General features: G+C 39.2%; 1 protein-coding gene across 1 annotated transcript in view; it reads left to right on the top strand.

Moving 5' to 3' along the window:
- The window catches only part of LOC119269667 (glycerophosphodiester phosphodiesterase GDPD6-like), a 23,112-nt gene extending 7,418 nt beyond the window's left edge, over positions 1–15,694 (top strand). Inside the window, exons 3-8 of the mRNA XM_037551598.1 lie at positions 13,990–14,173; positions 14,275–14,349; positions 14,557–14,666; positions 14,788–15,006; positions 15,094–15,249; positions 15,344–15,694. Of these exons, the coding sequence (XP_037407495.1) occupies positions 13,990–14,173; positions 14,275–14,349; positions 14,557–14,666; positions 14,788–15,006; positions 15,094–15,249; positions 15,344–15,547 (948 nt within the window). The 3' untranslated portion in view covers positions 15,548–15,694. The remainder of the gene's footprint in view (positions 1–13,989; positions 14,174–14,274; positions 14,350–14,556; positions 14,667–14,787; positions 15,007–15,093; positions 15,250–15,343) is intronic.
- The last annotated feature ends 515 nt before the right edge of the window (positions 15,695–16,209 follow it).

Raw genomic sequence — 16,209 nt, 5'->3', positions numbered from 1 at the left:
GAATAAAACGTTTGTGTTGTATGGATGAACTTTCTCTAAACATAATAGCCATATATACCTACCTATCACGTTAAATAACAATAAAATAAAGGAGGCACTAATGACTGAATAAGAGGACGAAAAAATGTGCATATGCATCTCAATAGGTATCAAGGTTGCCCCTGATTGTAGATTTGTAATGGACTCAAGTTATTAAAATGTTGTGGATCTTACTCTTACATGAGAAGGCATGGCTGCCCCTGATTGTAGATTCACCAAGGTTAGGTTGGTAAATGAACACATTTACACTAAAAACAGAAATATGTAATACGATACATTAGTATCAAGGAATTCCCATGTTACCATCAGCACGACAAGTTCCAGAAAGAAGAAAAAAATCTCATACCAGTCTAACGGGATGTATTATAATAGCTTCATGTTGAATGTCTTGTAAAGTGAGTTCATATGCAGTCGAACGGGATGTATAATAAAAGCTGCCAGATCAAAACATCAAAAGATAACTACAATGAGTTTATATACAGTCAACCAAACAAGTGACATAAAAAGGCCAAAGCATTATTTTTCAGTGAGAAAATAAGTGAACAAAAAAACATTATAATTTCACTTTTACAACTTTAATATTTTAATAGACAAATCACAGATTGTATCTATTGCATTTTTTATATGCGAAAATTGTATACATAGTAAAAGCTATTTTGTAACTTAAAGAAATACTAAAGAAACAAAATTGTTTTAAGCATGTTTGGATCTTTTACATCTTCTCTGATTTATTAGCAGACGTACTCCGTTGCAATCCTTCGGTGTATAGATTAATATGAGTTAATAAATTAAATATTTCATTTGCCTGTGATAGAAAAATAAGATTGTATTAAATCTAGAGATATGATTACCCTAATAAAGATATAATGCTTGTACATACAGACGACCACGGGGAGGAGGAAAAGGAAGTTTCTTTTATTTCCTTTTCTGTTGCATTCACAGACAAAGTGGGCTGAAATAATGTAATCGGGAATATATTATCTGATACTGGGAGAAAGATCAGATCCGTCCACAAGTTATAATATGTTATACATGGAAATGAATAACTGCTTTAATTAAACGACGTTGATCATTTGGAAGGCAATATCAACTCTCCAATTTATTAGATGTCACGGTAACAAAATGATAAACTCCATCTGCCTACTATTTAACCACCCACCCAAGTTCACATATATCCCATCAGCAATGTCCGATCGAGAACTAAGGAACTAATTTTCTATCCAATGGAGACGATCATTGGGAACGCTGCACACGCACCCGAAGAGGGTGCGTCTGTGGCCCAGGAGGATGTTCCCGGTCCCCAGGAGGATGTGCCTGCACCCATGGATGTTTTGCCCCCATTAATGCATGCCGTGGAAGATGCACTCCAATACATATTTCACTATATCATGGGCATTCAAGACCAAGATACCTTAAAGTAAGTTGTCTTATTATACATTCTTTTACTATATACAAATAATGTTGGAAAACTCTTTTACACAGCAAGGAAAGATAGCTAGATGGGCAATCTTAAAACATTCATACGTACATGTATAAGTTTTTTAGTTGAATCCGATGCTACATGAACAATGACATGCAAAGCCCATGAATTAAGGTTCTAGATTTGATACGTGTAGGTACATCTAGGTGAGGACAATCTGACCTCGTGCAATGTCATGCAATCTAAACATGAATTCGGTTTATAGGTTAGTTAGACAAAGTTAAACTAGAAGATGACCATTGATGTCTTTTGTTGGGCATTTTTTCAGCTTAACATGGACAAGAAGCTCCCGGCCGTACCAAATCGACATCAGCCTCCGAATGATCCAGGACACCCTTTTTTTCATAAAAAACTTCACCCGAATGCTTCAACCTTGTTGTACGTAAGCTTGCGAGCGCTGAGTTAGAGAGGACCGCAGGCACTAACTGGGTTGGGAGCAAACATTATTTCGACTTGTAGTTTCATGCTCAGTCACAGGGCCTGAGGTACTCCTAGATGACTCAAGGAGAGCGCATCACGACGCTGATTAACTATGTTGTGGTCCAGCCTCTTCCTAAATATGATGTGTTCAACTCTATAATTGTAAGAGACGCTCATTCTTAAAGTTAGTTTTACTTATTATAATAGCAGTTGACATGTGTTGACCTGCCACGGTATCTACTACCATTGAAACTTCCGGATTCGTCGTACGGGTTACTTGTAGTCAACCGGTTGAGGAGGAGGGTTGTCGTGATGGATCCATCCTTCAACACGTTTGATCCTAAAGATAGCACTCATAACATATTGATGAGGAAGGAAATCACACTGCTGAAGGAAGAATTCAACAATGTGTTGCAGACTAGGATCGCTGGTTGGAATAACCAAATCATGGATTGGGAACAAGATACCATGTCCTGTGCTGCTCGTCGGTAATATACTAAATTGATCGCATACATAAGATGCAGACCGTTATAATGTTTAATATTTATTTATTTTGTCGCAGCAAACACTCCGGCTTCTTTGTGCTACAGGAGATGGCTCACCAGATTGGTCGTTTGCGTAGCATGGGTTGGATGAACACTACCGTAAATACATAAATGATTAGTTGATGTGTGCTAATTAATATCCAACCAGTTTATTAAATGATTTGAGTTTTTGCACCTTTCCTAGGATCCTATACAGCTCAGACACCAAGCTACGGTCCACATGTTACTGTTCAAAGACAATGAAGCTGCTGCAAACATCCCGCCAGAGATTAGAGCGGCCCTGAGGGTTTTAAGCAACTGAAGATGGACTGATGCATGCAGATATGCCAAGAATGTTTTCCTATACTTCAGATTTGTTATGGATCGTTTTGATAATTTTTTTTGATATGAATAATTAGATAATAAGTTTGTGGGGTCCTCTATAGACGTATGTTCAAAAAGATTAGGATGTTTTGGTATTATCAACCTATTCAAACTTTATGGTGTTTTGGTATTATTGAAGTTTGGTTTTATTACCATATTGTTGGATTATTAATTGATTTTGTTGCAACGTCATGAACGAATCATTCGGTTGTCTGCCATGAATGAGCATGTAGCTCCATTTGGGAAGCTGGACAGGGGTAATAGGGCTTGACGCTAGATGAGATGAGCAGCCAGAGTTTAATGTTTTTCACATACTAGGCAAATGCATGTGTGTGCACAGGATATTTACATCCTTCGGCGGCAGCATTGTGCCTTCAACTATTTCTGCACCTACTGTCATTTTCCTCGAAGATGTACAAAGCGGGTGTCATATTCCCCCGCCGTTAGAAGATCAATTCACGAAAAATTCTTCCGAGGATCACTCCCATTGCCGATCTTCCCGATTAGATCCTCGTGCCCCTCTCCCGATCGCTGCTCTTTCCCTAAAAACCCCCACTGGTTTCCAGCGCCTCCAACCACAACTAACTCTCGTCCCCACCGCTCAGGTCGCTTACGGCAAACCGAAGAAGGATGTGGAGGCGGACGTGGGTTAGATATGGATCATTATTGTCTTGGACGTCGACGAGCGGTCATTGATGGGGCGGGGGTGGCGCATCAGGAGTTATCCTTCTTCCTCCATTATCATATTCCACTCGCTTGCCAGTACCATGCGCCTCTCCCTCGCCCTTTGTTTTGACCTCTGCCACGCTAGGAATTTGAGATGTGCAGGAATACTATAAGGAAGAAGAGAACGAGCAAGAAGCCGAGGTATTGGGTAGAGCATCCGGGTCGAGTGTAGGTCTTAGCCACGCTTCATGGTGCAGGTGAAGATAAATTCAGCCATTTCCTCGGACAGGCTTTGCTCTGTCGGCGACGCGGTCAGAGAGCATATGGCAGGAGCGCGCGGCCGGCCTGCTGTACGCAGTTGGTGCCTTGGTGTGCAGTGGCACGACTGCGCGCGAGCATGGTGATGGGTTTCGTGTAAGGGCGTGAAGCATGCGTGTTGTCGTGCTGCCGGTTGTGCTCTGCTCTGCTCACGGAGGATGCAGAGGGGTTGGTGGCTTTGGCGCTGGGAAGAGGAAGCTCGTTGTGATCTATCTTGTGGTTCAGAGAATATACTGTGTAGCCTGTACTATTCCTCTATGTCTTCCTTCCTGCTAATTCCTCTGTCTATGACAGTTATTTCCTGACTATTTGTGTGCACAGATCGAAATAACAATAGCAAGGAAAACTTGGAATATGTGGGACCATGACTAAACTCGATCTGTTTATCTCCCTCTCAAGTTACAGTTTGGTTTGTACTTTTTTGGGGGAGCTAATGTCGATTTGTAGTGATTAATCATCCATTTGATTGAAAGTTCAGGTGGTCTTGGGGATCTCTAGGTGGCAGAAGATAGACATTTGGTGCCTTTTTGTTGCAAATATTTCTAGGTTGCTAGGTAGGCCAAGATTTCTCAACTTGCTGCAATATTCAGTTGTTGTATGTGGTCCTAGGCTCACACGAAATGCTGAATCATAGCAATGAATGTAAGTTTTATTCCATGTATAGTACGTAGCAGATTTATAGCTTAATATGTATAAATCCTACAACTCCCACATTAACACACGAGCAGCCCTAAATAGTAAAGTCCATCCACGATATGTCAAAAGATCCATAAAGTCATGAATTATATTTGGCAAAAAAAACTATAGGTAAATATAACGTCAATTCGTACTGATCAACATCAACGCTAAAATAAAAAGTTGATTCCATAAATCCACAATTAGTATTGGTTACCTTTGGCATTGGGAAACCATGGATAATCTGGAATTGACAGCATTCATCGAACTTGTGTGGTCTCTCAGATATTACAACTGCAACAAGTATAATGAGACTGTACATTACTACCAAATTATTGAATGAAGTATTAGTACAAACTGTTAAATCATACAAAAATAGCTAAGCATGAAGATGATTAGTGTGCATGCTGTGATTTTTGTTTGCTGTAGCTAAATTTGGCATGCAAGCAATGAAAATCTTTTTATTTAATTAATACAATAATTTAATTCTTTAGACAGTTATGATTATTTAGTTATTTGCTTATTTATTAACAGGTGTGCATTTGATGGAAAAAGAAAAGAGATCTGCACCATCAAAAATGGTATATATGGTAGAAAACATTGTTATATATGGTAGAACTATATTCAGCCATGATCTGCTACCCAGTTATTCTCCGAATGTCCTACCTATATATGTTAACCTTCTCTGCCATCCCTCCTCCCCCTCCTTGCTCTTCCTTCGGCCATCACAACAGCTGACCTGGACGAAAATTTCCCAAGGAGTACCTTGTGTAAGCAAGGAGCATCTTTAAGGCGAGTTCCTCTAGGTACGAACAATTCTGGATCTTTATATTCTCTAAAAGTGTAATAGTTGTTATACTAGGATCATGTTTGGTTGAGATATACTATCAAAAGTATGATTTATCTTTCATTTTCTGTATGTTCACCTACAAAAGTATGCATGCAATTCTGAACACGTGATTTTCTTAAGCACATTATATAGCAAAAAAAAGCATGCATGCAATTCTTAACATGGCAGAGAACAAACAAATAAACAAACACTTATGAAAATCTTAATATTATGACAGTCATAATAATAAGTCCTTTCATGTAATAAAAGCCCTGTGCGTTGCACCGGTGTACAAAATGTAAATCTATGCTTACACACTTGAAAAAAACTACAAACAAACAACATTGCAATCAGTCAAACAGCCATATCAGAACAAATAATTCAAACAATTTTGGTTAAAAATATTTGTCAAACATCTAATACCTTATAAGTTTGCAAATCCCGTACCATTCATAGGAAACATACACATGGATATGCTCTTACTTGATTTTCCACATGGCAAGTTGAAATAATTTTTGTTGTATCAAAAGTATTGTGATAAGATTTAGGATCAAAATTGATGAATGATTTTGGATTATGTAGTCAACAAGACAATACAAATATTAGGCATTGTTGCATGCCTAAGGCTCAAACCCAAAAATAGCCATGCACCCATAGTGAACAATAACCAGACAAATCATGAGCAAATTCATTCAAAAAGATTGGCTGCATGTTCTCCATTTATAATTCACAACCAAGAGTCAAGTCATGGTCGTAGGTAAGTTTCATAGCAGAGTATATATTGAGCCTTGGCTGGAAAAATAGTTGGAAACTAAAAAAATAATAATTGATGGTCATGGTTGTCTGTCAATTAGTGTCAGTGTTGGCAGACAATGATACAACTAACAATCGAAAAACGAACTTGCTACTTAAATTGCTTGCTGGTTAGAATAATAGATCCATTATAATTTGAACAGAAGCTTTTATAGAGGAAGACTCATCTTAGCACCGTAGTAGGTCCGGCTGGTGACAGCGTTGGGGACTTGGTGACGAACTGGCCAACCACACCATGCCGTGGAGTTGGGGAGTCGTCGCTCCTTCCCGTGGCTGTGAGGCCGGGTCACGGCGCCTCGGCTCATCAGGAAAGAGGAACCACATCAAACCATTATATAAAGGAAGAAGAAGAGGACGGGAGGGGCGGGATCAAGAAGGGGGGCGACATACCGGAGCTGCTGGCGATGCAGATCGAGGAGACGAACACCGCCGCGGATGCGACGGGAACTGGACCGGACCGAGCACCCGATCCCGTTTCATTGAGCTCGCTGCGGCCGTTACCCGTTGGTCCCGCTGCACATAGCTCGTCGGATCCCCTGGCCGCACAGGTATGTCGTCTGTGGGCGGAGTCACACGGTCGACGCGCCATATCTGCCGCGGCATGGGATGGATCATATCAATTTAATATGTGTGAACTAATTATCCATAACTACCTTAATTAAAATAGTAGTGACTTAGCTAAAACAATTAAAAAACATGATCCAGATCCCACAATAGTTCCATCTACAATTAATCGGCCAAACATCCAGTGACAACCACTGTTTTAAGAAGTATCAAACTTAGCACACCTCATAGCAGTTCATGTTTGTGCTAAGTCACTACATGATTGAGTGGAATTGTTAAGAGCTCGTATTTATTTGTGAAGGCCTGTATAATAGTAAACGAAGTAGTCGAACGCCCGTTTAAGTTTGCTAACCATGCTATGGTAACTGCATAATATGCTACTAACTAAAAGTGACATCATCAAAAACAAAAAAACAAAAACACATACATAATAATTGCTAATAAAATGACTGGCAAGCTTGCATTGAAAGATAACAGTCCCTCAATTATACGCTGCTAGAAAATTAAAATCAGGGGCTAATCTGTTTGGGTTTAGTTTAATTCAATCCTAAAATTCACAAACAACAATTATACACTGCTAGAAATTAAAAATAAAGCACACATAAAAATAGGTTATCCTAAGCTTAGTTCTACTACGGTTACTTTCCCATGAAGAATTATTGTCCTCCATACTACATTTCCAGTAAAATGCATAGGCATCAAAATATGAAGAGTAAAGCACCCACATTAATAATAGGAGCTGTCAATATGGATAACTTTGAATTGCAAGAGGACATGGCTGAGCACTAATGAAAAGAGAGGACACAACCTAAAATCTTTTTCCACATGGATAATAAAAATTAAAATTGGAGAAGGAAAAATAAGAAGAAGCCCTCACATATAATCGACATGTTGAAGGTGAGGGAGCTGACATATACATCCTCTCATCGCCACATGCATCCCAGTTCGCTCTGGCCCGCATCAGTACAGCAGGGCAATAGGTGCCAGTGCTGCTCCTGCAAATGTTAATGTGGCCTTCACAAGTGGGTCTGGTTCGTAATAGCAGTGGCTAATAATAGGAAATCATTAAACATGTTACTTTGAGATATGCATGCCAAATAATGCCTGCTCAGGTGATAACTTTTCTTGGGAGTGTACTTTTGTGATAATTTGGTAAATTTGCATAAATTCAAATCAAAGCAATTGATTCTGCATAAGCTAATTATATGCCACACCACAATCTAAGATAGTTTAACCTCCATTGGTTCATGACTTGTTTTCTGAACATCTTAGGGTATTTGATAACATAGTTTTTAGATAATGTGCAAGAGCTATGCGCTTCTTATTTTAATCCGAAAGCATTACCGATGATAAGAAACTGACCAAGAAAGGATTTCTCAGAAAGTTAAGTAAAAACATACACCAAACCTAGCAATAGGTGCATCAAAGGCGCACAACTGTACCCCTTCTATAAAAGGTCAATGTCTTCTGTTATCCGTCATGCACAGCAAGACGGTCTGCAACATATTGAAAAAATGCTCAAAGTTGTAGCAAACATCTGCACAAACCCTATAATAATGCTCAAGGTTCTAGCAAACATCTCCAAAAACCCTAGCAAACATCTAGCAAACATTAGCAGAAACCCTAGCTAACATCTAGCAAGCATCTACACAAACATATGGAAACTAAAATGCTCAATATTCAGTTCAACATCTGCACAAAACCTATAAAATAGATCTAAGGATGCAAAGATGCTGCCACAGATTAAGGATTAATTTGCTTACCATCAGATAAGCGGGATCCGTGCGAGCTAGCTGTTGCTGAGAGGGAGTTGCTGCCGAGGGGTGCAGCAGCATAAGGCGGGCACAGAGCGATGTCCTGTGGCCGGCTGGCTGGAGCGGTGGGGATGTGGAGGGGTGGTCAGATGCGCCGTTGGTTGAGGTGGCTGTGTCCCCGCGGCACGTCGGTTGGTGCACAGCGTGCTGAGTGCTTGTGCATGTCATCCCTCCTCGCCGAGGGCGGCGGCGTCGGCAAGCAGTCATCGTCCTCACCGTGCATGCGAGGTTTGGTCACCGCCCCGCGCCACAGATAGAATAGAGAACCACATCAGCACGCTAGAAACATTCGAAGAAGACTAGGAGGGGGCGGATCTGCCATGGGGAGTGTCGTACCGGAGCTGTGGCGTTGCAGATCTGGACGCAACTCCTCGGATCCACCTGCGACATCGCCGGAGAGGAGCGCCGCCGTGGATCCGTGCTGAGTGCATGTGCATGACATCCCTCCTTGCCGAGGGCGGCGGCGTCGGCAAGCAGTCGTCGTCCTCGCCGTGCATGTGAGGTTTGCTCATGGCGCCGCGGCACAGAGAGAACAAAGAATGAGTTCAGTGGCTAAGAAGGCGAGGAGGGGGCGGATCTGAGCAGCCCGCGTTGAATGGATTTGTGAGGCATGGGTAGTGGCTTACCGGAGTTGTGTCGTTGCAGATAGTGATGCATCGCTGCGGATCCAGCTGTGACATCGCCGGAGAGTAGCGCTGCCGCGGATCCGACCAAAACATGACCGCATCCATCACCCGCAGGTGCTCCAGGAAGCGCGCCCCGTCCGTCACGCTCGGTCGCGCAGTCCACAGCAGGCAGCCCCAAGGTCAGTGGATGCAGGAGACCGATGCGGTGGCCGGCGGGCGGGAGAGTGGGTCTTCCTGCTCGTCGACGCGGGCGGCGATGCGGCGGGGGGAGGGGAAAGGGCGAGAGGGTTTGTGTGAGTGAGACGAGAGGAGATGAGAGAGTGAGCGAGACGAGAGGATAAGGTATGTTAGGTAGAATGCGGCGGGGGGAGGGGAACGGGCGACGGCGCGTCGTTTTAGTTCTGATGCCGCCCTAGAGGCCTGCGTGCCAGGTGGGCCGTGCAACAGGCCCGTCGTGGCGGGCATGGCGTTTTTTTTGCTGTTTTCTTTTCCTTTTTCTCTTTACTTTTTTGGGTTTCTGTTTATATTTTATTTCCTATTCTTTTTTATTTTTTAGTTACATTAATTTGTTTTAATTATAATATACAGCGTTCGTTGCATGTCACAAAAGTGTTCAATAGTATTAATGAAATGTTCATGGTTTTTTAAAACAGTTCATCATCCAATACAAAATTGTTATTATAAAATGTTCAATGAATATATAATCATTGTGTTTTTTAAATTTGGTAACTGTATATTACAAAAATTCGAAATATGTATTAAAAATTTGTTCAACTTATATTACAAAAATATATAATCATTGCGTTTTTATGTTTATTTTATTTTCCTTTATCTCTTTTTTTATTTTTGTTATGTTTAAATTTTTTTCCCTATACTCTTTTATTCTTTATTTATAATGTTTGGTTTTTATTATAATATACAGAGTTCAATGCATGTCACAAAAGTGTTCAACGGTATTAAGGAAATGTTCATGTTTTTTTGAAAAGTTCATCGTCCATTACAAAATTGTTCAACATTTATTGTAAAATGTTAAGTGAATATATAAACACTGTGTTTTTTAAATTTGTTAATTGTATAAAACAAAAAATTTGAAATATATATTAAAAAATTGTTCAACTTATATTACACAAATATATAATTGATGTGTTTTTTGTTTATTTTCTTTTCCTTTATCTCTGATTTTTTTTTGTTTATATTTTTTTCCTAAACTTTTTATTCTTTATTTAGATTGTTTCGTTTTTTATTATATGATGCATACAAAAATCCTATTTATATTTCAGCATAGATATAAAGTGATGGGTTCCGACATACGCACTGATGTAACGGTGACAGTCCACACTGAAACACCACGAGAAGAGGTGCATATAGCTAACCTTACTCTGTATGTATATTATAGATGATAATATGAATGGTCTATTTTATATTCTTGTTTAATCAGAATATAGGAGACATGGATATGGACATTGAAGATGCACAGAAAGAATACATGGAGGTTTCAGATGCAACGTCGAAGGAAGGGGCCGGATATTCACAACATAATAACGTCGAAGAGGTTATATCTCATAACAAACCAAAAAAGGATGCTAATTTGCGTGTTATCCCACTAGGTATATGTTTATATTATTATCGATCTTATTTTTGTGATATTGCCTTTTGTATTCAACTAATTTGGCTCATTTTTTTAACTAAGTTGTCTCACTTTTTATGAATTTGACAGACTATGTTTGTACCCCTAGAGATATTACAGTCATCGATGAATAAAGTGTGCCCACAAGGATACCCAGTTCGTGGACATTGGAGATGCCTTGTTAGCAACCGACGATTTGAAATGCCTTATAAAAAATGATATGTTCTTACATGATGGTGTAAAACCAATTGCACAAACTTTGTAATCAATAATATGAACAATATATAATATTATAAAATATAAATATATCCTAAATGTTGTTTACATGTGATAAATGCTTACATATATTGCATCCTTGCTTACGACCATCTACAAGACAGAGCGGGTGAAAAGGTACACATTATTAGCACGTTTGTATCTGGACAGATAAAAGAAGACGGTGAAAGAGACATCGACCCATCAAAATATCGTCGCATTGTGCGTCATGTTAATAATTATCTACAGCAAGATATGATTAGTTGTTGTCTTCATATCCATGCATATATTTATGGATTTTTTTATTTAGTTTTTATGTCTAATGATTTATTAATAATTATGTCTAATTGTGATTGTGATTTGTATGATATTTACACCAGTTATTCATTCCGATAAACATGCCGTGCTACCATTGGTATCTAGCAGTCGCCAATGCCAAAAAACGAGAGATCCAAGTATTGGACTCACTTGGTGAGAATGTCAAACGCAATGACCTTGCTACTACGGTAACTATCTATTTTTTTACTCATCTTAACATATGTTTTGTTTGACTTCATCCCTAACATTTCTCATATGATAGTTACGGGGGCTCGAGAAATGGCTGAAACTTGCAGAGCAGAGTTCGGAGTTTATTAGAGGTGATAAGTGGCCCGATCTCAGTGTTACAGAATGGACGGTTGAAGAGCAAATTCAGGAGGCAATACAAACCCATGGGTAAGCAATTGTTAAAATGTTTGTTTATTTGATTCATCTGTGTGATATTCTAAAGCACACTTACCAAATATTATAGCGTATCATGTGGGTTGTTTATGCTAAATTACATGGAATATTGGACATCACATGGACTGTCAGACCAGTTCACCCAGGTATTTCATTTTTATACATTATTTTGTTATTTTATCTGAAAATATTATATAACTTTTTTGTATAATTTTTTTAGAAGGATATGAAACATTTTCGTCAAAAATTAGCAGTCATTTTGCTTGATTCAGAGCTTAATTTGCTAAAAGGATGTCCCATATACCATAAACCTGTCAGCGAAGAAACTTTAGCTAATTCTGATTTCGAGATCCTGGATAATCCTCCTGACATAGTCGAAGAAAAACGTCCTGCCCCAGTCACTATTATTCCCACGGACCAACGTCAAATACTTGCCGACCTCTGCAAGTACATCATGTCGATCGATGATGCCGGGTGTTTGGAGTAAGCATCATGTATCAATATTTAATGTGCGGATGTATATTATTGTTCTTCTTACCATCCAAATTACAGGAAGGTATGGGTCCGGAGCTGCACACCCGATTCAATGAGTTTAAGTCTTAAAAAACTTCAGTGCATACTTAAGATGGAGCAGCCTATGGACAATGATTGCTTCAACACTGCCGTGCGTATGCTGGCATGTGATGAGAGAGTATTATTCACAGACCCTCCTATACACTACATGGATCTACGATTTTGTGTAAGTTATCATAACTCTTCATTCTATGTGCCATTAGTATCAACATGTTTAAACAATATTTCTTCTTTTACTTAGTCCATGATGCTAGAGTCAACACGAGGTCAGAAGTTTTGTGAGAAGGAAACTATCCAGACATTGGCAACATTATTTGATAGCTGGCCTGGAATGGAGAACGACATCTCATCTTGCAATAAGGTAAATAAAATATTTTGTCCATCGTTATGATGGTTTGTTGTTGTTTCTAATAACTCCACTTGTAGATTTATCTTCCCTATGCATCCATCGGCCGATACATATTGTACGTCATCGACAAAGAGGCACATCGTCTATATATTATGGATCCTATTCAAACATCACAATCGTCAGAGGATAAAAACTTGAGGCATTCACTGAAATTAAAAAGTTTTGCAAGGGATTTCAAAGAAGCACTCGAAATAAAGATGACTGGTTGGAATTATGATATATCTAAATGGCAACGTTTATTTCCGTTTAGTGTTCCAACGAGTGTAGACGGGTAATGAATTCATAACAAGAGTATTTACTTTTGTTATCACTATATTTTTTATATTATTAAATTAAATTTTTTCAGGAATGTGTCTGTCTATTATATTTTTTATTTAATGCTCTGGTGGAACGGTAAAGAATTGGTGAAGCCGATTTGCACGGTGAGTATTGTGCGTTACATGTTTTAAGACCTTCGGCGTGAAATTGTCATACTAACTACATGTCTTGTTTCTGCAGGATGGGAATGAATTGAGGAAGCATTTTTTATTATACTTACTAAAACATCGTGGGAATGAAGCTAGAGAAAACTTTCCTGATATTATGAAAGAATGTCTTAAGCGCATCATCTAAATATTAATAGTTTTATAATAGATGTTCAGTTGGAACATCACTCAGTTGTTACATGGACATCTCGTTATTTTTTCTTTTATGTTATCCAATTACATTGCAATAATGGACTTCTGTTATTAAATAATTGTGTTTGTGTTATATTGTTTGTATGTGTGAAATATTTCAAGAACCCGTGGCAACGCACGAGCATTCTACTAGTACTTATAAAAGCACGAGTTCGGTGAATCCAAATGATCAGAGCCATCCAACCACCTATATCCAACGTCTCACGCTGATCCAATGATGTATCCATCACATCATCAATAATTTTGAAACATATTAGTTGTGTTAATCTTAATTAAAAATGGCATTAATTGTATTAAATGCAATTAATCCTGGAATAAACACTAATTGTAGTTAATGTTGGAAATAATATTACGGTCAAACTGGATGTGCGTGCACGTACACGCTTAGTAGTACTATAATTTTAGGGCAGCACATTCACATGCCCAACCGTAATGAAAGGAGGTGTATGTTGAAGCAATATCCCGAAGATCATGCCCAGACTATTAGCCTGTTATTATACTGATGGAGATTCTCTGAAGACTGAAATCCAATATCTTAATGCAAACCTGAATATACATATGCATTGTTTATGGCAGAGGGCAATCGAGGAAGGTGCTGACTTCATAGAGACTGATATACTTGCATCAAAGGACGGACATCTGATATGTTTCCATGATGTAATCCTGGATGCCACGACGGACATCGCAAGCCGTACCGAGTTTGCTGGCAGGAAGAGAACCTATGATGTCCAGAGATTTAAGTTGACTGGGTGGTTTATCGGTATGCGACACCATGTCTCAAGCTTCTTTTCTTGCTCTTGCTATTTCTGACATTTTTGGCTGTGAATCTACTTTGACTTTTGGAGTTCTTCTTGCTTCCAGTGGATTTTACTTTAAGAGAACTGAAATCACTGAGGGTGAAACAGCGCTACAATTTCAGGGATCAACAGTATAATTGTATAACTTTTGTCTTCTCTATCTCTCGCTTTTTCATATTGCATTCTGCTTTCATAAATACTGCTCACATCTCATCACTAATGAAATAAAATACAGTATAATATGGATGCCTGGATTTGTATAAATTGCTATTTAAATGTCCCTATAAATATATATAATCCCTTTTCCCTTTGCAACTGCTAATAATGTTCTCCTACTATATTGCAGGGAAGTACAATATTCTTACATTTGATGAGTTTATTTTGATTGCACTTCATGCTGATAGGGTGGTCGGAATATACCCAGAGATCAAGAATCCTATATTCATCAACCAGCATGTAGGTGATTTCAACCTGACCAACTCCTGTGGACACTTTGTTTACTTAAGAATGAACCAACTTTAATATCTACCTATTTTTTGACTTTTTTCCACAATATGATTACTAAATAAACATGCAGGTCAAGTGGTCAGGTGGCAAGAAGTTTGAGGACAAGTTTGTTGGGACGCTTCTCAAGTATGGCTACAAAGGCAAATATATGTCTAAAGATTGGCTCAAGAAGCCACTATTCATCCAATCCTTTGCTCCAACTTCACTAATTTACATCTCAAACATGACAAATGCTCCAAAACTGCTTCTAATATACGACACCACAGTTCCAACTCAAGATACCAACCAGGTAAGATCAGCAGTAAGCACTATTTCTTTTCTACCAAGTTCATCACCCGAAAACTCCTAGTTTTCAAAGATCATTTATAACCTGCAGTCATACTATGAGATAACTTCGAATGGCTATCTCGCGTTCATAAGGAAGTATGTAATTGGGATTGGGCCATGGAAGGATACAATTATCCCCCCAATGAATAACCATCTAGGCCCTGCAACCGATCTTGTGGCACGGGCACACGCTCTGAATCTTCAGGTGAGCAACACATTTCTCTCTGTTATACATGTACATATATACATATGTCAGGTCTTAGATGGCAGTACCATGCTGAATCATGGTGGCATTGTAGGTGCATCCATACACATTCAGAAATGAGAACTCATTCCTGCACTTCAACTTCCATCAAGACCCTTATGCTGAATATGAGTACTGGCTCAAAGAGATTGGAATCGACGCGCTGTTCACCGATTTCACCGGCAGCTTGCACAAGTACCAGGAGTGGACAGCTCCACACCAAAAGAAGGAAAAGAAGTGCAGAGGAACTCCTGCATGAGATCGCCAACACGCTGAAGGTTGATGTTCACTAACCTTAGGTTGCCAAGTCTGTATGCCTCCTCCCTTTCAGGAGCTATTTCATTGTTGTCAGTACCGAGAAAATGAACTTGTTAATACCATTCTATGTAACTGTTTCCAATAAATCACGGGAAGTGCCAACTGTAGAGCATCATAGGGTTCGAAAAAAATTCGTTTGGTGAAATTTTTCTTTCCATTTCTGCGGGACATGCCAACGATTTTTAACATGGATAATTAGGTGTGCGGTCTTATTTGTTGCCTACTAACCTCGAATAAGGGTCACTCTTCCTTGCAAACAAAAAAATGTGTGCATGATCTAACTTCCACTGTTATTGTAGCGATTTCTGAAGATATCCTACTGCTTTTTCCCTTGAAGTTCTTTCTGGCTGCCTCGCTCCATATGCAAAGCCATCCTCCAAGTTTGGGTGCAGGGTTTCGCACCATCGCCCCGATTTTTGGTGTGTTTCTTTTTATCCTCCTTTCTCCCTCTTTTTGGCTGTAATAGGCAAAGGTGTGGTGCTTTCTCAGATCCTCAATAACCCCTTCCACAACGTTCCAAGGCGTATGATAACATATAATGCTGTTGTGGCTTTTGAGAGTGTACATGCAATGACGAGAAGGAAGAAAGGGAAAATTACTCTT

The sequence above is a fragment of the Triticum dicoccoides genome, chromosome 1A (genome assembly GCF_002162155.2).
Source record: "Triticum dicoccoides isolate Atlit2015 ecotype Zavitan chromosome 1A, WEW_v2.0, whole genome shotgun sequence".
In the NCBI taxonomy this organism is placed as follows: Eukaryota; Viridiplantae; Streptophyta; class Magnoliopsida; order Poales; family Poaceae; genus Triticum; species Triticum dicoccoides.
Note: the sequence above shows the minus strand (reverse complement) of the source record. Positions and strands in the feature narration are given on the sequence as shown.